This window comes from Ostrinia furnacalis, unplaced genomic scaffold (assembly GCF_004193835.3).
Source record: "Ostrinia furnacalis isolate ACB-3 unplaced genomic scaffold, ASM419383v2 OfSCF1726, whole genome shotgun sequence".
Lineage (NCBI taxonomy): Eukaryota > Metazoa > Arthropoda > Insecta > Lepidoptera > Crambidae > Ostrinia > Ostrinia furnacalis.
This window is the reverse complement of record NW_021131965.1, coordinates 264,613-292,515: the sequence shown is the minus strand read 5'-3', so window position 1 is coordinate 292,515 and position 27,903 is coordinate 264,613. Positions and strand designations below refer to the sequence as shown.

Genomic DNA, 27,903 nt, shown 5'->3' with positions numbered 1-27,903 from the left:
TGATCCACTTACACAGAATATAGACATAGATTACACTATATTACTTACCTTAGTATTTTTCCTAATATAGTTTAGAGTAATATTGTCTAAATTACATCATTTTAATTTCACGAATCTAATATATCTAGCGAGAGATTATATACAAGACAAGTTATACAAAAAATAATATACTATAGCATAGTGATTAATTATCCGATATGTCAGGCAGTTGTCACTAGGCCACGCAATATTGGTAGAAAAGGCCAATACCATGAATACATATGTTTTTTACTGATATAAACTACTATTATAAAAACATCAAAATAATTACTTTAAGATTCTATATCTTGCATATTATTATTGTAGCTAGAATCATAAATTACCTATAACAAACTCTTATCATGCCATCAATACACGAAATTGATATTTTTTTCCATTTAATACGGAAACTTTACTACTATAATGCTTGTAACAATAATGAGTATTACTAGGTACTTTAAGTTGAATAATATTTAAAGAAATAGTAGAAAAAAGTTGAAGAGAAAAGATAATAATATAAACTCGGCAGTTTAGACAGAATAAAATGAAAAAGTTTTGTTTGTCCTACAAATTTTGCTATTGATACCACATAAAGAAATAGACATACATATTCATGATAGAGACCAAGCAGCGATAAGTGATAGATAGAGTTTCATGCTTAATAATAACCTACAATAGCTCGCATATAAAATATCTTGTACTTCACATAGCACAGAAGAGACTACGAGTTCACAACACTTTGCATCAACAGAACATGCCGAAACATCCATGACATCATGATAGTTATACGACCACAATTAATGGCTATGCTTTCACTTTGCTTTGAAATAATAAAACGACGATTTAACTATACGATAAAATAATACTACTTATGGTGCTTGACCAGGCTGCACACAAAGGCGCATCGCTTTGTTGTACTCAAACATATTATTATGAAATCTTAATCGAGTGTCGATAATGGCGCCCGTACGCGTTATATGTTTGACGCTATGCACCCGTCTGTGCAACCTGGCCAAGCACTTAGATTTCCACTGTGATAATTAAGATAAAATTTATTTTAGAGGATACGGCCATACCATCACATGCTGGCCAGAGAAAAATCCATGCAAGATCAGATGCGACTATTTTTGAGTGTGTACATTCAATTCCATTTACCAAATGCTCCAGTGTCGTTCCTAAAGCAAAGCTCACTAGCCAAGTACTAGCATACATTAAAAGCTGAAAAGAAAGCTTTAATTGTAAGCGCTGTGAAAACATAGCCCAAGTTGCCAAAAGTGTACCAAATAAATAAAACAAAAAAAAAGATAACACCTTGAGCACAAAAGCATCGCAAGATTACATAATATACTAGACTTAGAACTAACAATAATAGTCATAAAAATCCAAAACGACAAATTGACCGCATTTCCAGTAATACTAATCGTATATGATGTAATATAATAATTGAGATAAGCCTTATTACTAAGGGCAGAGCAAGAATTTATTGCTTGTACGAGCAAGCTAGTTCTCGTGATAAAATTTTAATAATACAACACAATTTGGAAATGTTGAAGAGCATCGGCTCTCTAGGTCTACAGGAAACTCTATTAAAGAGCTCTAAAAGTGACGAATATAAAAATTATCAACACCCACTTACAACGAATTTACGTATTAAGAGACTTTGTGACTCACTACTACAGGTGACCATTTGCACGCTTCTGCGAATGTCTTTGGTCCTATTTTTCCGAGTGATAGACAAACGACGTTATTTAAAAATGTGTTGAATCTAAAACTATTAAGTCTTCTAACAAATAAAACTAATGCTACGTTATTGAATATCCCATATCACATCGTTGACGATTTGTGTACTTCGATCCATCAAAACTTGTGGACAACGTAATAACAACTAACATTACACCTAACGTAAAGTAGCCATCAAACTGTCTATAAAATAAACCATGTTGTTTGGTAAATAACGATGAAGCTCAGAAAAACAAGAAAGACATTACAGTGTAACATTTTTAATAGAATTCGATATAACTAATCATATTAATAAGCGTTCCTGACTTTGCAATTAGTCTTATGAGAACTATAACATCCTGGTCATCTATTTATTTACCAAACAAGCAAATAACAACGTCAAAAGGATTATTAACACTGCAACAACTATTGTATATCCGAAACAAAGTTCTTATCGTCGTCTTTTCAACAAACATTCATGTGTAGAAATATAAACATCAAATACACCACAGACATCTGCTAAAAGAATTAAGTTTCAATGTTTACATGCCTTCACATTTGGACCCCAGATTTAATAAAGTGACAATCAACAACATGTAAAAACTAAATTTATTAAAAAATAGGTTTATATCTCTGTCTATGTCAATTGCTTTCGAAAACAACCTTACACTAAGGTAAACGAAACTCCTTTTCAAGGATAACAAGCTAATACAACAAATATGTCTTTTTCCACGGAGGTAACGTCTTCTACATCTAGCAACATAGCCGTTTTGTGCTATGAATCGTTGTGCTCACTTTGCACTTTATTATCTAACACCCATCTTTCATAGATACATAAAATCACTTACTTCATGTTTTCTTTTGCCACAAAATTCCACTTCAAAATGACCAATTTCTTCAATGATTTTCGAATTTGAAATTAATTTTAGAAATTAATCATCTTGTGGTACATGGACTTGCTAAGAACAACTCTGCACATGGTGACAGATAAAATTCTCTTGCAAATAGAAAATTTCCGTCAAGTAAAGAAGTTAAAATGATTTTATATATCTATTATCATTGCACATTATTATAGTACTGATAGCACACGAACCCACAGTTTTTACACCGATTGTACAGCTAACACTTAAGTCTAAAAATAAAAGCAACCAGACTACGTACAGGAGACAAAACGGTCAAAACACACCAGAAAGTTATACCTACCATGAACACTTTCAACACCAGATCTTTCACGTTTCCCAATCAATTCGAAATTCTATAAATAGGGTAATGGAGGAATTTCTTCAGGCAATTTTCTTGTGGCATTAGGGACACCTTTGTATTGAATAACATCAAGTAACTTTCCTCCACTAAAGTGGAGTCCAGCAGTAGACTGTAAAGGGCTGTTGGTGATGATGATGATATTAACTTCATTGAAATATTTCACACTTCATTAGCAAGATGATAAAACATCAGGACTCAGGATCATCATTATAAGAAGAATACAGATCACCTGATGTTTCTTTCGAAGAAGTTTGCTCTATAATTATTTCAAATACAGCAAGATTTAATATTACAGCTAGTTTTACTCTAATAACACAACAAAATCGCCTGATTACAATGGCTTGAACTAATGGAAGTGAAACAACTTGAGCATGATAAAGTTGGAAGACTTGAGCAAAAGGAACAATTTGGGAACAACCTTCAAATGAAACTAACCTAAGAAACCAAACCTTAAGGAGAGGAACCATGTTTAATTACCAATGGGGGAGTGGTGATAGACAATATGGAATTGGGGTATTTAGGAAGCTTGCAGACGATGGAAAATTTCCCATCGATTACGTTAAAATTCACGTCATTTTTATTCGTCTTCTGATAAAATTAACGAGGATGCTCTCACTGCACCAACCAGTTCTAGTTTCTGATGACGATCCCCTAAATACACACTTAAATATCTACTTAGATTAGTTTCCAAAAGTGTACGTCATCGTTCTCAAATATCAAAGCCAGTGACTGGAACATTATGCGATAGATATAAAACGCATAGTGAACAGGAAACTGGTCTACTTGAGAACTAACGAAAAGGTTCTGGATTCTGGGAGCATTGATTTTACAAGGCTTGAGTGCTTATTTCCTGAATTTCCAAGAACTTTCAAGAGGCATTTTGTCCTTTACTTCCTTAGCATTACTTCTTCCAATCTACTTAACCTGAGAATTTATTGCTTTTAATTAGTCTACTTCCTTAACAATTCATTCATCAACAGTCCTATCCTTTGCATTCGGTTACTTTTCCTTTACGTCCAACGAATCAAAGCCTCTTGAAAACTTCACTTTGCTATCGACGAAATCATAACTTTCATCAACAACCTTATCCTTTGCAGTCGTATTTCTTCATCTTCAAAGGAATCAAAGCCTCCTGAAAAGTTTACTTTATAGAAACCTGGAAATTCCAAAGCAAAAACCTTACCAGCTCCCAGACCCAGGCTTTCAGAAGACACACTTCTGGAAACTAATGGCCCTGGCCTAGTAGATGAATGCGGGATGCAGAGGCGGCGGCGGGATACGGGGCTGCTTGTCGAGGGGTGCACAGCAGGCTGGCTCGCAGCAGGGAGCCGAGTAGGGGGCCGGGACTAGCGTGTACTGCGCTGGGGGGCCGTATATTGCTGGAGTGGCTGGAAGAGACGAAGTTGGTGAAGATTTATAGAATGATTTGGTTAGTACCTTTAAGAGGAGTTTTCTTAATATTAATCTAAAACAAAGCTAGATCTTCTAATCAGAACTTGTCAAATTAAGTACATTAATTCTAGGCATTCGTATGACATAAATGCTCCTTGTGAATAAAGGTGCAAGTTTGTAGCCAACGACACAGCAGCAGAAGATGACGTCGCTAATAATGGTTGTTTTTTCATAGAAATACATAGAAACCAGTAGTGTCGCGACGCAAAGTGGTGCTGCTGTGAACAATAGAACAGCGGCACCTATTGGGGCGCTGCCTCCGAGCCCAGGAATGGAGACTCAACGACTGACTGAATGAATTACTATCAAATGGCAGAGGGTACACCACAACATACGGCAGGAGCGCTAATGGTGGCGCGCACAGCAACTGGTAGCACAGAGGCGCTTGCAGTGACGCTGCTTCTCAGCCCAGAACTATAGAGGAGCCTAAACGACCTGATGATGAAGACTTACTGTCAAATGGCAGAGGGTACACAGCATATGGCGGGGGCGGCAGCTCGCACGGCGCGCAGGCTGGCAGTGGCGCAAGCGGCGGTGCACATAGCAGCTGGTAGCACAGCGGCGCCTGCAGTGGCGCTGCTTCTGAGCCCAGCACTATAGAGGAGCCTAAACAGCCTGATGATGACGACTTACTGTCAAATGGCAGAGGGTACACAGCATATGGTGGGGGCGGCAGCTCGCATGGCGCACAGGCTGGCAGTGGCGCTAGCGGAGGTGCACATAGCAGCTGATAGCACAGCGGCGCTTGTAGCGGCGCTGCCTCCGAGCCTAGCAGCATTGTAGTGGAGACTAAAGGACCTGATGAAGACTTACTGTCAAATGGCAGAGGGTACACAGCATATGGCGGGGGCGGCAGCTCGCATGGCGCACAGGCTGGCAGTGGCGCTAGCGGAGGTGCACATAGCAGCTGATAGCACAGCGGCGCTTGTAGCGGCGCTGCCTCCGAGCCTAGCAGCATTGTAGTGGAGACTAAAGGACCTGATGAAGACTTACTGTCAAATGGCAGAGGGTACACAGCATATGGCGGGGGCGGCAGCTCGCAGGGCGCGCAGTTTGGCAAGGGTGCCAATGGTGGCGCGCACAGCAACTGGTAGCACAGCGGCGCTTGTAGCGGCTCTGCCTCCGAGCCTAGCAGCATTGTAGTGGTCTCCGTTCAATGCGGTCCAGAGGGAGAAGCTGGTACTGTAGTACAGGCCAAATGACCTGATAATTATTACCTAGCAGACCGCACAACGGCACCTGCAGTGGTCTTAAACACCTGATGAAGACTTACTGTCAAATGGCAGAGGGTACACAGTATATGACGGGGGCGGCAGCTCGCGTGGCTCGCAGTCCGACAGCGGCGCCTACAGTAAAGGCCAAAGGACCTGATGAATACTTACTGTCAAATGGCAGAGGGTACACAGCATATGGCGGGGGCGGCAGCTCGCATGGCTCGCAGTCCGACAGCGGCGCCTACAGTAGAGGCCAAAGGACCTGATGAATACTTACTGTCAAATGGCAGAGGGTACACAGCATATGGCGGGGGCGGCAGCTCGCATGGCGCACAGGCTGGCAGTGGCGCAAGCGGCGGTGCACAAAGCAGCTGGTAGCACAGCGGCGCTTGTAGCGGCGCCGCTCCCGAGTCCAGCACTGGTAACTGGGTCATCTGGAAGGAGAATACCTGGAGATTAGGTAAGATTTTATCTCTTTGTGAACCGAGGCTGTGGAGGTTAGATTAGATTTTACCTGTTTGACTTGGGACCGTAAGAAACCCTACGTCATTTGATACTAAGATAACTCATAATAATGGTGCTTTTTCTAAACTTTCAAGGAAAACTATAACCGTTAATATAGATCAGTCAGTTTAAGAGTAATAGTAGTTTAACTCTTGTATTATAAAATTTTATATCTAATAAAAATTCCTTAGAAGAAAATATTAAAAGTGACTCTAAATGAAGTAATTGCTTGCTTCTAAAATATATTGTGATGACGACGGACAACTAACGGAACCCTACACTGCGCGTGGCACGACACGCACTTGGCCAATTTTTGTACTTTCGGCCAAATCGGAATTTTATAATTGTTTTTTCCAAGCTTAGCACAACTTATCTGAACGTGCGCTATGGAACTTATCTTAGTATCAAATGACGTAGGGTTTCTTACGGTCACCTCTCAGAGTAATAGGCTTTCTTTTCTTTCTTTCAGACATTCAAGTTTAAATTCAAGCTTCCAATCTTCTAATAAAACGGGTAAAATACACACTGTGTATGTCCTAACCAGGAATCGAAATCAGAATCTACGAAACGAGAGAGTTTTATTCTCATGACACTGGATCATAGAGGCTTTACAGGCACAGAATATGACTAAAAATCTGTATTTTTCTGCTAAAAGTTCGTCTTATTTACGAATAAAATACCCTTTTAAAACGATCGCCATTTTAACTGTCCATCGTTCAAACTCTGCTGCAATTTGTCAATGCATGTCAGCATCATCAATCAAGTCGGCCGTACAAAATTGATAGGCGGTCAGCAGCCCTCATGCCTCTCGTATCGGTTGTCGGTTTGAATCCAGATTTTTTCCAACGTTAAAGTACTGTGAACGTGCAATAAGGTTTAACTGTGGAACTGGCAATAATAACGAATTTAGTATACATTTATCATATTCTAGCTAGACACCATAAAATATACTGTGCATTAAAGTAGTAAACTAACTAAAATAATAGTTGGATGGTTCAAACCAAATCATTTTATTATGATTAAGATGAAAATAATACCTGACTTACGAGTACGTCGCTAACTTTATTCTTAAAACGTTATCATAGGATTTATCAATTTTGGTGATAAGCAATCAACACTTCTTCGTTATCACACACCAGCTGATTTCATACGCAACAAAAAGTTTATCACAATAACATAAGAAAAAGATAAGATTTTTATGTAAAGAATTACGAAAGATTCGAGATTATGAACACTTCATTTAAAACATACCCCATTGACGGGGCCAATAAATTAAAGATAATCTTGCAAACAAAATTAAATGAGATGATGAGATAAAGTAGCCTAGCCAGTATGTAAAACACCTAATACTCTTACGCCCGTATTCACAAACATTACTATGAGGTCTCACAGTGCGCGTGGACGCACAGGGTGACACACGAACCAATCACAGAGCTCTATTTAACGCTGTGCGTTCGAGTTGCGTATTCACAAACATTACTATGAGGTCTCACAGTGCGCGTGGACGCACAGGGTGACACACTAACCAATCACAGAGCTCTATTTAACGCTGTGCGTTCGAGTTGCTGCTTCACTTAAGCAAGTATATTTTGTAAATACAGGCGTTACTTAGCTATAAATGCTAGAGTCACCACAATTTTTAGTATTAATCCACACGATTAAATAGCTAAAGCTGAAATGCTACTGGGCTGTTCATATTTGCCACAGATAATAACCATTATCCGATAGGACTGAAGGACTATCGAGTTAAGACCGCGACTTGGCAAGCACAGTGTGAAGCGCCCTTTAGCTCGATAGAGCTGAAAATGTATACAGTGCACACAGTAAGAGAACGTAGTTTGTAGGGTAGGCCTACGTATAGCGGTTGTGATGTGAAACAAACCGTCTCGACCCAAAGGTCGACCAAAGTCGAGGGGCTTGGTTCCCGCTTTTCGACATGACGTTTGTGCCATGTCGCGATTTTTGCTGAGCAGGCGCCTTTCCAGCATATTTTTAAGAAATCATGTCTACTCTTGTCTTGTCCGCCACATTGTTATGATGAATAAAGATTTTTTTATTCTTGTTCTTATTAAAATGATGGTGGACGAGGATTGAGATGGTGTGTCTATGGTCTAGTCACTAAAACCCAGGAACTAAGCACTAAGTGGTATCTTGATTTGACAAACATAGAAGAATAATCAGAGCGCTAAAAGAAATACATAGAAACTTATTTCAGCTAATGATGATGATGGATAGTATTTACCTGCTTTCTGACCGCCTGTGCTACTCGGAGACGTCCCAACGGGGAGAACATGACTCCGCCACTCTGAAAATGTAAAATATTCAATTAATTTACACAATAAATTATACCGCCTGGCCTATGAAAGTCGTTTATTTTTGCAATTAAGACTTAAAACAGTTTCACACGCTCCTAATCTAGGTACGTTTAAAGACAACAAAATTAAAAGGTCCAGTGCTGAGAAAAAAGAAAGAAACTGGGTCACCTTCTCAACATAATGGGGTTGTTAATCCCACCTTTCGATTTATGGGGGAACATCTAAACCCGATTTCCCCATGGATTTTCTACGGATGGATCTTAAAGGAAGAATCGGCCATTACTTGTTTGCTAACTCCAATACTTAAACTTTATATAATAATATGTACTTGAGTATATCAAGAGTTTACCCTAAATGCAAAAACCTTACTGATTCCAATTAAAACGATCTTAAAATATACATCTAATATATGTATTCATGTGTACTCTAAACATAACCGGGTTAAATTCGCATCTCTCATCATTAAGGGATTCCACTCGCACCAGCGGAACCCTAAAAACCCATTATACGCCACAAACGACGTTAACAGCGAAAACCAACAGCGCTCATTTATAATTTGATTTCGCCCCACCTGAACCGACCGATAATACAACAAAAGCGCTTCCCTAGTGAGGTGAATTGTGAAAATATTAGTGATGCAACGAATACGAATACGAATATTCGTATTCGCCGAATAGTAGACATTTACCGAATATTCGGTGAAATAATCTTACTTTTTTTAAATTTTGTCACACACGTGTGTGTCTTCGAACACTATAACCACAACGACATGACGGGAAACCCCCGGTCAGTATGTAACAAAGTAGTAAGCAAGTTCTCTTCCGGAATTTGACAGACAATAGCAAGTCGATTGTACAAGTATTATTTTGTTTTGTGATTAGTTACAAAGTAAAGTGATACAATACCAAAAAAATGCCAATTTAATTACTAAAACTAATTATGGTTAATATAATAAAAATATTTAAATTTATGAGTACCTTCATCATGACTATGTAGAGATATTCGTTTTCGTATTCGCCGAATAGTAATATTCGTATTCGTAAAAGTAGTATTCGTTGCATCACTAGAAAATATTCGAAAATACTCGAGAATGTGAACGGAATGTTTTCAAATCATTGTTGTGAATACGAATAGGTTTCCGAATTTAGGCACCAAGGTTGTGATTTACCCAGTCGTGCTTTTGATTTATAAAAGAAAGTGAGTTACTGTTGCTTTCGCAGACTGGTAGAATAGATCCTAACTAGGATTACGATTAACATCGCAACTGCAACGAATTGAAAGAAAGAAAGAAGAATTAATGTTTATTCAGTACCTACCTATCATCGACAATACACTTGGTAGGAATTGCTTAGTTTTTCCGTCTATTTTCTTCTCTGTTTTACATGTTAAACATGAATGCTAATACTAAAACGTTTATTTTTATTTGTATAGAGAACAATAGTGTCTAAACAAACCTCAAGAGGATTTAAGACACTATTTAAATCAAAGATGTAATGGCTAAATAATGTAATAATAAATATAAAAAAAATAAATGTACCAATGTCCGTATGTCATGTATTTCGCTGTTTGTGTTGTCCGAATTTAATAACTAAACTTTCCTTTTTTGAAGCACTTGTACGAGTAAAAGCACTTTTGAAAGCTTATTTGCAGAAAATTCATAACTTTCCCTCTAATATTGCTGTTAGCGGTTAAGTTCAATCTTCTACTTGTCGTGTCGACAACAAACCTACACAGTGTCAGCCTAGAACTCCGCTACAAAATGGCGTTGTCAACAGCATTAATTAAAATCCTCCTGTGTGCAGTTGCTTGGGCAATCAGGGTACGACATCAATGCTTCATCGACTGGGCAACAAAACCCAATGTTAAGTTCAATGTTTGTATACACATAATGCCTGTCCTGCTCTCAGATTATTATACGAAAAAGGAAATAAAAATTGGAATGCGAATATTCGCCACATCACTACCACCTGTACGTGTGTTGGAACCTTGCCGTTTAACAGCCTTGACCGGAAGCTTTCAATGGGACCTCAGATTTAGGAAGGTGAAATAGCAAATTCTAGTATGTTTGCGGAGAAAATGTTCTTTAATGCGTTTTTACTTTGCCATTGCATATTTGGTTTGAAAAGCCGTAAGTTTTTGGAGAGTCTAGGTTAAAAGTGCTACAGGAAATGTGTATTTTTCAGGCATTCGCATTCTATTTGAAAACGCATTCGCAAACTTCACATGTTATGAAAAGACTGTGTATTTTATTCTACCAGTGGGGGCCTCGAAAAGAAGATTTTGATGAAAAAATATGCCAGGAAAGCCTTATGACTATAACTTTTTATCATTAAAAGCCTAAGGCAACAGCTGTTGATGTTACACATCCCATATTCAATGAAATCATTTGAAAATCTTATAGGGATCAAATTAAGTAGAAGCAGTATAACTGCTTCTAACAAAACTTTGTGAAGCAGCCGCTTACTATCTACTCTGTAAAAAGTAGCACATCAGACCATAGCTACATCATTATCGTTGCAAAATAGAATATTTGCTGTCTACCTTGTGTTTGTCTCCGCCCAAGATTTCAAGATTCAATTCCAAGCTCCAAGATCCGTCCCATTTTTCATTCGAAGACGGATGGATATTTTTATCAGGAGGGAAGTTCGCAAATACCTTCACATTCTTAGAGCAAGCACACAGAGTGGAATATTATACGAAAATAGGGAATTGTAATATCGGGCGACGTGACGTCACCTTATTGGACGGTCTTTGTGGGGGATTAACATTCGAGGAAAGGCAGACGAGTTTGTATTATTTGAGATTCACGTACATTCATTTTGGGACATTTTTGCGTGAAAGAGTGATCTGGAGGTACCTTTAACCGTGTCCATTAACACCCTTGCAAAATAGGCTGACAATAGTGACTGGGTTTCTTGCGCTACTTCTTCTCAGCACTGGCCCATTTATTGTCCCAGAGCAGTGGTAGGGTTAATACTGGGTGGGACATGTAAAAGAGCTACATAAAAGCCTATACAGGGTGGAATTTTGTAATGCCACCTGGAGGGAAAGTACTCTAAATATTGTAGATAGAAATTTTTTCTCAAATAAAACATTCCTTTATTTTTGAAAAGAAATAGAACTGCATTCAAAGATTTCCAAAAATTTGCTTGTCACATCCGGAAATCGAATCAACTAAAATCTGTTAAAAATTACACCCTGTATTTTTATTACATCGATCGTTAGGGTTAAGTAAAAGGATGAAAATCTCTCTAACAAACTTGATAAATAAAATGAAAGGAAAACCATGAACTTTTAAATTATTTTAATTATGTTACAGATAATTGTATGGTATGGTAGTGAATTTTCGAATTTTTTTCGAAAATCTTTGAATGCAGTTCTATTTCTTTTCAAAAATAAAGGAATGTTTTCTTTCAGTAAAATTTTCTATCTACAGTATTAAGAGTACTTACCCTCCAGGTGGCATTACAAAATTCCACCCTGTATACTTGCAATAATAAAATTAATATCATGAGTTTTTATACTAAGCCAAAAGATCATCCTAGAGGCAGGTCACGGTTAATTCAAAGCTAATTTCTATGTAAGAAATTTGTCACTTGTGCTCTCCAGTCAGTTATGAAAGCGAGTCATTTTAGTAAAGTTCTGTGAACATTAGTCGCCCATATTATAAATCATGCATAGATACATTTTCTTAACGCGTTTCTTCGCTATGCTATTTTATCTTTATTATGTCTACATAGTTCACAGACTTACTACTAAAAGCTATAATTTTGCTAGATATCGGTAACATAAATCAGCTGATAAGTAAGACAATAAAAATTTGAATTTCTACCTCCCTTATGTACACGTAAGTTGGGGATTTTTTTTTCTTTTCTATCCCTATCTGGAGTGTATTCTTCAGCTAAAACTGCATTCATTAAATCAACTTTAAAATCTTTCAAAGCCTTACAACCAGCTCCTTTATACAGGGTGTGTCTAAGGCAGCCTCATGGTATTTATGGCTCGTGTCGCCGCCATGCAAGCGGCGGCCATGTTGCCATTACAACGATTGATGGTGAGTCTGTGCCAAATGACATAGTGTTGTGGCTGTGGTCGATGATGTGTCGATAGTATTTGGGTGGTTAGTAACATGGTCTAACCTCGTGAGGTAGGCTGGTATACGCACGGTGTGTGATGCGTAAGAAATCAAGTAATAACCTTGGTACCTACCTGTCTTGAAAAGGGTAGGTACTGTAATCAATCACGAGTTTGAAATGTCTGATTCTTTGTTTATGTAGGTTGGTACTGCCTGTTTAATACCGACTCTATTTTTGTAATGATTTTTATTTTGTAGCCTGTTAAAAAGTATTTCGTAAATCAACCTTACCAAACCTTAAACGATTATCATAATTTAGAAAAAAACTCTAAACAGTTCACTAGTCATTGATTACCTACTGTAATTTCTCTGAGTTAAACGTAGAGAGAGGTTTCATTTCTTTATCGATAAAATGTTAAACAGCCTACCACAACCCTAAACCGTGTGTATAATAGGGCATTTCCCTTTAAATGCGTAATTAAATCATTTTAACTGACGTAATGTGGCAGTTATTAGTTAAATTTACTTAGGAATGTAATAATATTGTTTGCCGAAAGTTATTTACTTCTAAATAAAGTTCTGATACACAGCGTGATTACCTGTGCGTGATATTTCCATAAAAACGGGAATTATTTGTACTTAGGTCTCAACAATGGAAAGCTTTTTTAACTTATCTAAATGACTTCGAAAATGTTATTTATTTGCATAGATCCAATCTTCAAAGTAAACAAGGTTAAGCCTGCAATAAAAATAGATGATTCGACAGTTTTCCATGGGTTTTACACAATGCCCTTACAATATCACACTTTTAAATGGCAATATCAAACAGCGATTACATCTATACTAATATTATAAATAAATAAAAATAAAATAAAAGGTATTTATTTCAGGCACAGCCCATAAAAGTGTTAGTAACAAAGTTCTTATAAACTATGTTTAGTAAATCACACAGTAGGTAACCTAAACACAATTAACGAACGACAATTTGTAAAGCTGAAGAGTTTGTTTGTTTATTTAAACGCGCTAAGCCCAGGAACTACTGGTGCGATTTGAAAAAATATGTTTGTGTTGGATAGCCCATTTGAATTTGAAGGCTTGAGGCTATATAACATCACCTATAGCCAATAGGGATTGCACATATTATTCAAACTATTTTCACGCGTACGAAGTCGCGGGCAGAGCTAGTTTTCAAAAACCGAATTTTCAATGGTGTTTGTAGTTCTAGGGCGGTTACACTTCCTTTGATTGATAACATCTAATTGTGGGGTTGATTGATTGCCCAATTGCTACCCACCCTTAGGTAATCAAAAGGTTTAAGGGCCACTTTCAGTGGAGCAATAAAATCCATCAGTTTTCCGCCGGTAAGGTATAAGGCTTTTTTCGAGCAATTCGTAACCTTTTAACTTTAAAGTTGACCAACGATTTTGATACCAGCACACACTTAAGTAAGAATAAGAAATGAATATAAAAGTAAATAAAGTAGATTTAAAAGATTATTACTTACAACAGTTTAGTGTGACTCTACAAAATAAAACATGAAATTGTTGTGTTTTTACTTAAGTAGCAAACTACACTAAACATCAAATAAATCGCACCTTTCGCAACACGAACTTTACTTTAGCAGTGCGATTTTCTCTGACACAATCATGGCGCCCCAACAACATTGAAATCCCAATAAATAAATAAACTTAAAGAAAACCACATTTAATTCAAAACGATTAACATACGAGTAGATATACCATAAATGTGACTTGAGAAAAGACCTCACTTGGGGCTCAACTCTGGGATCAATTAGACCAATTTTTATGGTTATAAAACCAAATAATGATCTCACGTGTCCTCTTTAACAGATGGATAGCGATTAATCCCAATTTAACAGTTTTATAGCCATAAAATTTGGCTCAAGCGTAACTACCTATATGTATTTTGAAGAAGTGACTCGGAATCCTTCTAAAGACACATTTTCGGGGTAACCTTTCCTTTAATTAAATGAAGTTTAGATCTTGGCTTTTAAATGGTGCCAATATTGGTGGGAAGTGGGGATGTATAATATGTTTGAAAGTGCTTGTCGCGGGAGGTGCGATTTATTTGATGTCGAGTGTAGATTTTAATCCAACTAAATGTACATAATAGTGGGCCACAGTTCTAGCTATCCATTTCTGTTTTTTCTCTCGATCACATCAAATGGTGATTTTTTACGATAGAACGAGACGAAATGACTGAAAATGGGTAGCTGGAACTGTGGCCCATAGTACTATATTAATTGTATTAATAAGTATTTGGACCCAAATAGAAAGTGATTTTAGGCATGATCCGTTCAATACTCGGCGCCTAGTATAACGATAATAGACCAAACTTTACTAAATAGAGCGTTGACTTCCACAAACAACATAAATCAGCCTTTGACATAGGATGTAACGCTAGTCTGGCCCAGCTATTCGAATCTATCATAGCAGGTACAGTCTGCACTAAAAATATTTGCTTATGTCAAGTTTTGCGCAAAATATAACAGTTAAAAAGTCTCAGTGTGCTAACTCTACATTCCAGTTTACACCACATCACAACTAAATACTTATCTTTCAGTATTCTTGGTGCATTTTTATGTTTTCTTTTACTAATTAGAGTTGGGTTTTGGATTTTATAATAAAAAGCCTAAAGGGAAAGTAAGAGCAAAAAGTTACTTTTTTAATTATTATTATTATCCAGTTCGAATGTCTATAAAAGCTCAAGGAAAGAATGGCAAGCGAAAATGCAGCTCAAAAAAATCTGTTTTCGCGAACAAAAAAATATTTTCAGCTAACAAAATTAATTAAATTATAGCAGCAATAGTTCTAATTATGGAACACGTTGTTCTAATCATAGAAAAAAAAAGTTAGAAACTGAAAATTTTTATTTTTCACTATTGCCGCTGACTGTACCCGCAGTCAAATGACGTCGGACACCATCCATCACAAATATTAAACAGGACAGGGTATCAATCTGTATCGATTCGCGAAACGTGCGGTGGGGACCATCAGGGATATTATAAGGGTGTGGGTAAGGATCAGCGGGTACCTAATATATTTGATGACGGGTGTCATGGACGAGATCAGGGTATAGATCGTTTCATCCACGAAGACGCGCCCCACCATTCTTCTGCTAATGTTTGAGTGTTATCGGTACACGCTAAATCATTCATTAGTGCACACGCACACTACAATAATGACGCTCGGATTGCTCGGATCAAACTCCCCGCACCCCGCGCTTTCCTCGACCAAAAATTGGTGGGGCGCGTCTTCGTGGACGAAACGACCTCGTAATTCGTATACCTACTTGGTGAAGGATTTGGCTGTCGCAGAGCACCTATAACTAAACAGTCAGAGCTATAATATATTCACTCGACCCTCTAAATCCAGATTTAATTGTTAATTAAGTCCGTCTCCCATTCTGTTGACCACTAGCGCCACTAGCGCTTTAGAAGAGCCACGGTGAAAGAAAAACGCACAAAGAATCAATGACATTTTCCTACTACTTACTATAATTAAAACGCAAGCTGGAGGTCAAGCAAGAGATCATCAACCTTCAAGTTCAGTGTCAAGTTTAAAAGTATAATTTACAATTTTGGCACGATGTAAATACGTAGTGCTATACATAATGTTATTCTTCATATTATATGACAGCGGCTTTCCCCTTATGAATATCGTCCTGTCGCAGAAAAACTTTCATCAAGCGCAAGCGCACGTTACCACAGAATAAGTAATAGTACAGGTAGCGTTACCCTCCTTTCAAAATCCGGGATTAAAAACTATTCTTTGATTTTCCTTGGGTGTCAAACTATGTCTTTACCAAATTCTATTTAAATCAGTTCAGGATTCTCCATTAGGGCAAAAAGAAGACTATTATTATTTTTATGCTTATTTTGTTCACCAGAGAATAGTAGTATTTTCACTATGTTACAGTAATATTTCCAATCGGCCGTGACTTCTTATTATAGGGAGCTGTTTTCAGTATTAAGCTCTCTACATTAACGTTTTCATATATCGTGAATAAAAAATTAAACAAAATTTTCCATGTTACTCGTCGTAACAGTAAAACAGACAATAATTATGTATAGTTGTAGGAGGCCTAACTGTAAATCCTGACTGTACAGGAGTTTCAGACTTCATTAGTGGAAACGAGATTAATGTGGATAGGATAATCAACAGCTTTATTTTGTAATAGAAATATAATTTACCTGAGTACTAAAAGCACTAAAATGCTAGGTAGAGCAAGTACAAGCCTTTAATATTACTTGTGGGACACTATTTGAATTTCATGAAAATTTTTAATGTTGAACTTTATGATGAGCCAACTACAGCCTTTTCTCTTGTGTTAGGTAATATTCCAGTGTAGCCATTCAGACAGGAGCTTGTGTTGGTTATTTTATACTTCCCTTCGTTGGGAATTAATGGGCGAGAAAAACTAGCTGGAAATAAACTGAAGTAGCTAAAGTATCTCTACAATAACCTAACTTACTCGCAAAAAGTATTTAACGGAAGCGTTGTCGGTTTCAGACATGTACTCATAAGTAATACGGAGCTCGTTCGTTGTTTCAGCCAAATGACGTCCACTGCTGAACATAGGCCTCCCCCAATGCTTTCCATGTTGCCCGGTTGGTAGTGGCCTGCGTCCAGCGCCTTCCTGCTACCTTTGTGATGTCGTCGGTCCACCTTGTGGGTGGATGTCCCACGCCGCGTTTTCCGGCAAGCGGACGCGGTTGCGGTTTCAGACATACTCATAAGTAAGTCTCAGCTAAATGACGTCCACAGCTGGACAAAGGCGTCCTCCAAGGATTTCAATAACGACCGAAAATTTAATTAATTGAATTCTCTTACGTAGTTTAAAACATTGAGCCTTTAGTTAGACAGTCGGAGATACTTTTATTTAACTATGTATAGTAAAATGTACTAACGGCTATTGACACCCTTATTCCCCTTGCTATGTTACTCCTAATAATTCTGGTATTGCCAAAATATCAAGTCAAAGTTTAACCAACCAATCCAACAAATAATAGGGATATAGGTAGCTAGTAAAGTACTCGTATAATACGTAGCGCTTATCAGATTATATCACATAACATTCCACTCACTTTTTTCATATCAAAAGTATGCTCCATTAACAGAAAACTCCAACTGGCTGAAAAAGGCTGTACAAAGGCCCAGTTTTCATCGAAAGCCCACGCGCACGAGCTGTGTCGCAGACGAAATATTTTTAATAATGTACAATCACTCCCCTTATAATTAGGGACCCTTTCACTGTCGGATCTGGGTCAACGCATAGCCGGGGTTGTACAGCCTGCACATTGTGTGAAATGCTTAAAACTAAATTACGATTTTTCCTGTCGAGTCTGATGGTTAAATGGCCTTAAAGCGAAAGGTCACTGACTGACTCACTCATCACGAAATCTCGGAAAGTACAAGTACTAGGAGTCGCAAATTTTGCATGGGGGTTCCTTTTAAAACGTAGGTGCTCACTAAGACGCGATTTTACAAAATTCAACCTCTAAGGGGGTAAAACAGGGGTTAAAAGTTTCTACGCGTACGAAGTCGCGGAGCGCGTCTAGTCATAAAAATAGTTATAAATAAATAACTGAAAACTATTATTTTTATTTTGTTAAAATGATAAAAAGTAAATACTGTTAATCTCTTCAAAATGGCGGAGCGATATTCTCATGTTATGTTTACCAGCCATCCGGGAACGGAGGGGTTGCTGAAAATCAATGTCATAGCGTTTGCCACAATAGTATGTCACTATTAATAAATTAATGCTAAGTAACAACACAATGATTTCTGTTTAGCAACTATTTTCAACCGACTTCAAAAAAGGAGGAGGTTCTCAATTCGACCCGTATGTTTTTTTTTAATTGCGTGAAAACCGCGCGTGACTATAACACTTTGATTTGACTCATTATAAGAAGGAAATGGTTTGTTGCTTCTATTAGTGCTATGGCATTACCAAAATGTTGTGGGGATGGAAGTACGGGGTTGGATCAGAATGTTTAGATAAATTGCTTTTATGTATACGAGTTATATTATGTATAGGTTAGGGTATTACATTAACTATTCAAATGTGTCCCAAATCCAGCACGTAGGTACCTTGTGGTCACTGAAGATATTCCTTCTGGCAAATTCTATGGTTTTGGTCAATGATGACGATATATTTATTTAACTGGGCCAGGGGATGTAGTAGAACGGACCCTTTGAAACGCTATTATAAACCTTTGGTACACACCCGGTATGTATAAGATATACCTACTGAGGTTTACTGCTGGACAATGGCCTCCCCTAAGGATTTCCACAAAGACCGGTCCTGCGCCGCTCGCATCCAGGCACCTCCCGCGACCCTCACCAGATCATCGGTCCACCTAGTGGGAGGCCCACGCTACGTCTTCGTGGTCGTAAATATTAATCTCAGAATAAATCGTCAGTTTCGACATATTTCCCATACTGAAACCGTCAATGTGCCAGTTATACCAGGAGTTATTCTCGGATAAAAATTTGGTCGAATCGGGCCTTAAACCTGTACAAAAAAACGTTTTTATATTTCTCCTATTAATAAAATACCTTGCAACGAGAATTCTATTCCGTTTCGAGATTATTTCCATCAGGATATTAGGCATCGTTTTTCCTTATCAGCATCAAGCGCCGCCGTTCAACATCAAACTTTATGGCGTAGACTTAAAGTCATTTTTTGTGGAACATCCGCGTTTCGAATCAGGGTGTGTTGGCACGCGAACTAATAACAAAACGTTTTCATTTTGTCTGGACGTATCGAGCTCGTATCGAGTACAGTCGGAGTGGTAAAGTTGATGAACTTGGAAGGAAGATATTATTAGTTAGTAAATTGTTACCAGGAAAACTACCCAAGTCGGGGATATTCCAGGAAGTGTTCCCCAATAATTCCACTCAATGGTAAGATTCGGAATTATTATTCCCAAAATCCTGACCCACCGAATATTATCTAGAAATGAACTATTAGGTAAATTATGTAGGTATACCTACTCACAAACTTTTAATATGGTACTTTGTATTTTGTAGATGTAGTATCCTACGATGTACCTATTAAGAACAAAAGAAACCTTGTTCTTGTTGCAGCTATTACAGAGAGAAGGGGACTACAATAATATTCTAAAACACAAGTTTACATCAGAAAGTTGGATTACCTACTATCTAAACTCGACACAATCTTGTAAAACGATTGCCTAACGACGACTTACGATTCTTTAGGTATCAGTTAAGTCCTTTTCAGGGCACTTCACACGTCCCAATAAAGCTTGCCCTACCACAATTTCAGGCCAACATATCGGTTGGTGCTGAGAAGTGGCGAAAGAAACTCACGCTCGTATTCACAAACATTACTATGAGGTCTCACAGTCCACGTTGACGCACAGAGTCACACACGAATCAATAGAGCTCTATTCAACGCTGTGCGTTCGATTTGCTGCTTTTGTTTGTGAATACGGGTGTAAGTCACCAATTGAACTCACTTATCCGCGGCTGACTGTACATTCCGGTGTCATGTCGATGAATTATGGACTGAAATAAAAAGGAATGTTATGAAAGTGTCGACGGCATTATTAAATCCAACGTCCCCACTTCATGCTCTGAATGTAGGTCGGGCATTATCCCTTAATAGTGTGATGTGTGTGGGAGGAGAAAAAGTCGAAGTTCGCTGCCTGCTGTGTCTTTCCTGAACACCATAATCCGGGCCTTTTCAAGGCGAGAGTGAATAGGCACTTACAGGGCAGATAGTACCATCCTGGACGGCATCTTACTTAACATCAGGTGCGATTGCGGTCAAATACAATATGCCTATTGTGAGTCAGAAAAAAAAGTGAACGGCACATCCGGAGAGTATTTAATTTTATTCTTATCTATGATCCGGAGTGATTCCTATCCAGACTTGGAAAATAATATAAATTACTCTACCTATATTATGGGAGCCCTAATTTCCTATGCCTGATAAGTATATTTTTGTATTTGGCTGTTTATATTCCAAAATTCATTCCAGGTCAACGATAAATTGGATTACCTATTATGATTTAATTTTACGGAAAATATTAACCGTCGGAACATTTTCGGAACATAAAGAGTGGTGATAGCAATATTTATCCTCTAGATTTGTCCATATTCCTTCATGTTTAAATTACAAAAAATACTTACCTAAATCTAGATCGCACGATAAAACCTGAAAATCTTTCTACATGTATGAAATCTTCGATCTTTTATTTCCATTTTTCCATTGTAAAAAGTCGACGTATATAGCCTTTTGAAATCGTAATGTCAGGTAGAATCTGAGAACAAGGAACACGTCGCCGCTATAACTCATGGGATCCTGTGTGGAACCATTTGTCCGCTTGAGAGGGTTCTTAAGGATTTATTGCACCCCCGATACATGGGAATCAAACGGAAAGCTAGAGGTGTGGACATGTGAGCATTTACATTTGGTCCTTCGAGGCTGGATAAAATTTTAGTGGCATGCGTTGTGCTCTGGGACTGGTGCGATATTGTTTGCGGCAAAAAATCGACGTCAGCACATAATTTGAAGTAGCGATATTCGTAATAAAGTCATAAAAACTAGTAGTTATAGGTCTAGTAGCTACTACACTAGGTCACTGTGGTTTAAAGCGTAGAAATAGTTTTTATTTATTTAGCTGGCATGTAAAATTAAAGTCCCAAACCTAAGTAAGTCGAATTTTCAGAAAAAAAGTCGTGATAGCAAAAATCGTTCGCAGTAAAATCTAACTAAAAAACCACAGTGACTTTTCACGTAAAGTGAAAAAAACTCTGTCGAAAACCTTCCTAAAAATGTCATTGGAACCCGCGCGCCTCTCAGAGGTTTTGCAAAGAAACACGAGTGCTCTTGGCGAGAGGGGCTATCGAACCGCCCTCACTGGGTAGGGTTCCCATTCGTACTTAGAAAAAATAAAGAAATTTTTGGTAATTTAATGCTTTAAAAAATATGGCATTGTCTTATTGGTCTCAAGCTTTAGGTAAGCAAAGAGTCCATGGCCAAAAAATAACACTTTTTAGTAATTTAAAAACCACTCTACTTTCGAGAGAATGAGTAAATTCTAGCTTTGTACAAGATATCGTTTGCGTATTAGTTTGTCGCAAGTTTCATGAAAAAAAAGGAGAATGAAGTTAACTAGTTTTATTAAATAAACACTTATAAATTAGGTACAAAATGTGAATAGCTCTCAACTGGTGTTACTGATTTTTAAAATTCTTTCACCAGTAACCACGAGTGGCAATAGGCAATATCTTTCTGTGGCTATAGCAGACCGAAATTCACGTGGACCAAGCCGCGGTCTAATTGAAGTTGTCAAGAAACATTCCGTTTTTAAATCAGTTGTTTAGTTTTTGGTCATTTTGCACGGCCCTAGCAGGGTCTTGGGATCCCGAGCAACACTCCATTCGAGAGCTTTAGACAGTAGCACAAAGTTGTCAAAGCTCCGAAGCTCCGAGGATTCGGATTGTTTGGCCGGGGAAAGGGCGGAAGCACTTTTTAGAAGAGAGGATAAGAGTTATTAAACTCGGCTATACCGAGTTCGACCCGCAACTTCGTACAGTCGACCGACTAAACACAATTCTTGGAAAATCGCCCCTATAACTAACACATAAAATGCCGCAGGGTTAATGTTGGCTGTACCGTTTATACATTTAGGCATTATCTCCTCTTTTATTTAATTTGATCACTTTTTTGTTGAAGAAATTTTTGGCGCTTTACATTTTCAGTGTAGGTAACTAAGTAGGACGTCAACAGAATCATCAAGATAAACATTGCATTGGTACCTATGTTATTCAGTAGTAATAAGTAGCTATGCTATTTTCAATAGAAAATCGTGTAACTACCTACCTACTTATTGACATAAAAGTTGTTTTATTTTTATTAAAAAACAACTTGGAATCAAACCCGGAACCCCCTACGCACAGGTAAGTCCCTCCCCACTACGCCAACGTGAGCTTACGTTATATTATTGTTTATTGTTTGAATAACATTGAAATTTTACGACGTAAATGTGTAGCATTCAGTTCATTGTATTTTGTGCATATTTCCCATAAATTGCCGGTGGATTCCACGAAATGTGGCAGCGAGGTATTCACTGAGGTCCGACCTCACACTGTTTGAAATTTTTGACCCAATACCGAAACTGTGTCAAGGTTGCCGAGCGATTTTCCAAACTACGAGTAAGTAAGTATGTTCCTCTATTCGAAAACCATTGATGGATGTTTTTCTTATGGAATTTCACTATCTATGACGAGAGGAAAGATAAAAGATGTGAAATCTTATCTAAGTTGTGATACCCGGGTGTGTTGGTTAAAATTAACATGATAATAATAGCGCTTGAGATGAAAAAAGATTTTTCCTGTTTAATAAACGTGGGGTTTCTGTCATGTTTCATTGTTATTATCATTCAAATTAATTTTATGAATAACGTCTAATTATGATGCATAAATAATTAACTAAATCGTATATAAATACTACCTATTTTCATATAGCTTGAAACACTTTAAATCTCAGCAGCAACAAAAGGGCCTCATAAATGTCAAAGGTCCTCAACCAAACAAAGGACTAACCTGTTTCACGATCAGCCTGGCGACCCGGGGACTCGCGAACGTCACGAACCCGTAGCACTTGGAGACTCCAGCTCTGTCGTAGATCACCCTCGCCGCCGTCACCGTCGAGAACCCAGAGAAGAACTTCCACAGGTCTTCATCAGTCGTCGTCAACGAGAAACCCCCCACAAAAATTCTATTATGTATCACAGTTCCGAACTTCGGGGCATCCGTCGGCGGCAACGAGTCGTCCGTGTCCTCCTCAGGCGAGTTCAGCAGCGCTTTCAATTTCTCGTGGGGATCCACCACTTTTCTACAACTCGCTGCACTCTCCTCAACCATATGCGCGCAGTTCGCTGAATCACTCCTAATGTACCTCTTTACTGACGATTCCATTATTAATTTAACATGATACTTCTAACAAAAACGCTAGCGGACTAAGCGAGCACTAAATTCGATGGAAAACAAGTCGACACTGAGACGGACGCTGAGCTATCGATTTTGCGAGGTGTACATGGGTGCGCGGAGCGGCCTTACGCACTCCACATCTGTCGCCGAAACAACAACCAGATAAGACTGTATGCTTTCAGATTTAAAGATACGCACTAAAAATAGTGTTTGAGCTATTGTCGACGGCTATTTTTAATGTACGAGGGATTTAGGTCATGCGTTCACATCGGTGTATCCTATGGTTCGTTTCTGAGTTTAGTTCCGATTTTAGGATGCGGGCGGCGCTGCCGATCGCTGTGCGCGGCGCGGCGAAATAAAACTTCCAATAAAGTACGATTTTTTATAGGTTCAAACTTGGTTAAACATCAAACATCTCCGTATGACTAATAATGGAGTAGTTAAATAGGATTTATGTGATTCAATGTTAAAATTAAATAAGCTAACAATACTGCATATACTGTAGTGTGTTGTACCTAGGCAAGTTTGTTATCTTGTTTTCTTTGAATTATGATAAATCATTCAGCATCTAAAGCCTTAAAAGTGAGTAAAAGGTGGCACACAATATTATTTTGTAACCATCAAAATACTTTCACTTATTAAGTAAATGGGTATGGGTAGGTCTGTTTATATTTTGGATTCATTTCAGCTTTTTAGGTCTAGTAGATAAAATTAATAAAATTCAAAATAACGTAGGTAATAATAATTAGGTACTACTAACTTGTTGATGCTTTGCGATCTTGGTTTATGGGTTTTGCAACTGAGTCTTCTTATAACTCTATTCCAGTATTCTTTATCAAATAAACCAGCCAAAACTTTTATCTTACACCAGCACATATTCAAATAATTATGATAAATACATTCACTCCTCTGAAAACTGAAATTAATTCTATATTTTCACATAAACTTTCACTTTGACAAGTTCACAACAACAAGATACACATTTTTTTCCCGCCTTTTTTTTTGTTTTTCTTCTTCTTCTTCTTTGGTTTATGGCGATGAACTTGCGTTTTTTCGCCACTGAGGGCACACTATTCCGCCAATGTCACGTGCGCAGCTTTTACACAGTGTGGTTATAAAAATAAATAATTTTGTAGCTGCAATTTAAGCAAATTTAAATACCTAAAACAAACAGACATCACAAATAAGACAACACAATACATGAAAATAAAATATCAACAGAACAAACAATAAAATTATGGGAGACAAAAAAGGGATGTTGTTGTGTCAATTTAGGGGAAAAAAAAAAAAAAAAAAAAAAAAGGAGTCTCTAATCTGTTTGATTTTTGTTTTTCGCAATAACAAAACGCCTTTGACGTGAGGTCATAATGTTGCCAACAATAAGACTTTACTACTATTATTTCAAATTATTTATTCGACGTATCTTTTAATGTGATAGACAACATTGAAATAATATTGTTTTGTTTGTAATTTAAAATAAGTTATTTATTAAAATCATAATTTTAGTTTAATACGTGTTATCTGACATACCAAAATAAAACAAAAGAAATCATATAAATTAAACCAAATACATTTTTAGATACTGCAATATAAATTACAAGAAAAAATTTGCTTTCATTTTGAAAAAGTAATTTAACTCATTGCAAAATGGCACGATAAAAATTAGGTAGTATCTTTTACAGTAACTAGGCTGGTATTATAGTTTCCAGCTGCCACTTGTCACTGTCACTGTCATGATCGGCCCAAATGACAGCAGCTGTCAGACGTGTTTGCTTAAACAACTGGAGGACCGTGATTGACCGTGATACTTTTTGTTTTCCACTCCTTGTGCTAATTTCGTTTATCCATTACAATGTATTGTGCACTGCAAAAACAATAATTCATTCTTAAACAAAACATTCCACTGGAATGCGTTCGGAAAGTTCTTGTGAAATTGTGTCGAAAGTACAAGTGTAATTCAAGGAGTTTTTAATTTAATTAGTTTTCATATTCATTGGTGAGTATTTCAGTAATAATCCTCATTATTTTAGCACCAGGAAGCAATTAGTTGGTAAGTTTAATGTTTGTGTTACTTGTTTTACGGGTACCTGCAGTTTCGTAACTATATTATGTCGGCTAGTGTAGGTATGCGTATGTTACTGAATTGGGACGTAAATAGTGTAATAACTGGTTTGAAGACGAGCCTTCCCAACGTCTGTGTTGTTCTACTATATTTGCACCGGATATGCACCGGCCAGATGGCGTTGCATGAATATATTAATGAAAGAGAAACTGGATTTGGATATTTATATTTTAACAAAACAAGTAACAGGCCTTTGAAGGGTTTTGGAGGGAATATAAATAGTTATGTTAGGCTTATTTGCTATTATTTTTATAATAAGCAATGTTAAATAACTTATAAATCTTAACAGAAGTAAAATAAATCATACATAAGTTATTTCCAATAAGATAATGTATGAGATAGATTAAAAATATTAAAAAAACCTGATTATTTCAAGACTGATTATTTATTAACTTAAGAAGATCTGTAAAAAAATATTTAAAGTTAATGCTGGACAATTTTTATACGATCATTGCCAGTTCAAATACAATCTGGAGTAGTTTAACACATTGAACGCCAACGCGGTCAATGTTGTCCGACACTGCACTTTCCTACCAGGCCAAGTAAAAATTTCAATTTTTTTCAATTTTCGTCGATTGTTTTTTTTTGTTAAATCGTTACATTATAAACATAAATAAAGGATTTTATTAACATATAGTTGTTTTTGAGTCTCTACATCGAATTATTAAGCGTCGGACATCATTGATCCCCATGGCCCCAGCGAGCGAAAATTCGAAAATCCGTTCCGTAGGGCCGCGCGGTCATGTTGTCGACCATCCCCGCTCGCATCCAAAAAAAAAAGGAGAACAACCAAAAAAATAAAGAGTTGTACATTGGTAGGTTTTTGATATATTATATTACGCATAAATAGGAATATTATAAGGTATAAAATGAGAAACGAAACTAGCAGGATAAGTCTTAAATAGTGATTAAAAATAATAATAAATAAATCGATGATACCGTAAAAGGAACGCTAAAAGTGATTTTTTTCAAATTGTTTTAATTAAAAAAGGTTTAAATTTTATTTAAAAAATTGAATTTATCAATAATTCGTATAAAAGTTGTCCAAAACTGAGCCGTCCCAGCTATGGCATTGCCAGGAAGGCGCTACTATCAATACTGAACTATTAGTTCCCATTTTTGTCTCGTTGGACAGCCATAAAATTATGAAATTTACAGGAAGGTGCTACTAACAACTGGGTTATTAAACCAATTTTTGCGACTTGACGTTTTAGAAATTGTTTAGACTTTATTTTGAATTTTTCATCCATCACTGTAGTGTCACTTTCGATCGGTTCTTTTTTCAAAACAATATTGAATTGTCAATATATCTACAAATAATATTTAAAAATATACTTAAAATTAAAAATAATTATAATGACATAGCTGATTTAACATGCCAATACTTTGACCAACATGAATAATAAAAAAAAGTTCTAGAATAGAGTATTGATAAGAGAAAAAATGTTTTTTTCATACATTAAACAAATCTATTTTTCTCGACAATCCTGCTAGGTGTAAGCATATAATAAGTACAATAATTTATGCCACTAATAAGGTTTTAAATGGCATAATTTTTGTAGCTGTACAAAGAACTTAGTACCTGTACCAACCCTTCATACAAAGTGGTTGTTCAACAATGAAAGTGATTTTTTTTATTGTCCTGCATATTATAAATTTTATAAAATAAGTAAACGATATGTTTTAATTAATAAACCGTTATTATCTTGCTAAAAAGTTGATAAATTTGCAAAAATGCATTGTATAATTACCATGTTTCATTGCGCTACCGTTATCCACATTTTTTTTTTTCTAAGTCCGAGCTTTACCTGAGAACCAAGTGACGTACACTAATCTTGGGAGCCGCGCGGGTCAGCTTATATGAGAATTATTGAAGAAATGCTGTCCATCGGCTCAATACAGAGGTTTAAACATAGGTCTGACTCGCGGTCATCATTGTCCGACGCGGCCCGAACGGAAAGTTAAAGTGTCGCCCATCATTGTCCCCCATGGCCCGAACGGAACAGTGCCATTTTTAGGATGGCAGCGAAGGTGTTAAGAACTGGTTGTTTACACAGTAGATCCAATATTTGTCATTTGATTTCTGGAGTTATTTTTTTAAGATATTTTGGCAGTTATTTTTTAGATATGTCAATATTTTTACGGGTTCGAATTGGTTTAGAATACATAGTGCAAAACCTCATCGATTATTCACTTAATTATCTATCATGCTGATTTTGAGAGTCCTTGTTAATAC

At 37.1% G+C, this 27,903-nt stretch overlaps 2 protein-coding genes across 2 annotated transcripts in view; one reads left to right on the top strand and one right to left on the bottom strand.

Moving 5' to 3' along the window:
• Positions 1-545: 545 nt before the first annotated feature.
• On the bottom strand, positions 546-23,754 carry Boule (boule protein). Its single transcript, XM_028305553.1, has 4 exons — positions 23,159-23,754; positions 8,413-8,475; positions 5,944-6,100; positions 546-4,388 (listed from the first exon to the last, which is right to left on the bottom strand). The coding sequence occupies exons 1-4, from the start codon at positions 23,531-23,533 to the stop codon at positions 4,240-4,242; spliced, it is 744 nt and encodes a 247-aa protein (XP_028161354.1). The 5' UTR covers positions 23,534-23,754; the 3' UTR covers positions 546-4,239.
• Positions 23,755-25,319: 1,565 nt separating this feature from the next.
• LOC114353517 (dual serine/threonine and tyrosine protein kinase) overlaps positions 25,320-27,903 on the top strand; it is a 28,470-nt gene continuing 25,886 nt past the window's right edge. The window contains exon 1 of the mRNA XM_028305550.1: positions 25,320-25,541. The gene's annotated coding sequence lies outside the window, so the exon portion shown is untranslated. The remainder of the gene's footprint in view (positions 25,542-27,903) is intronic.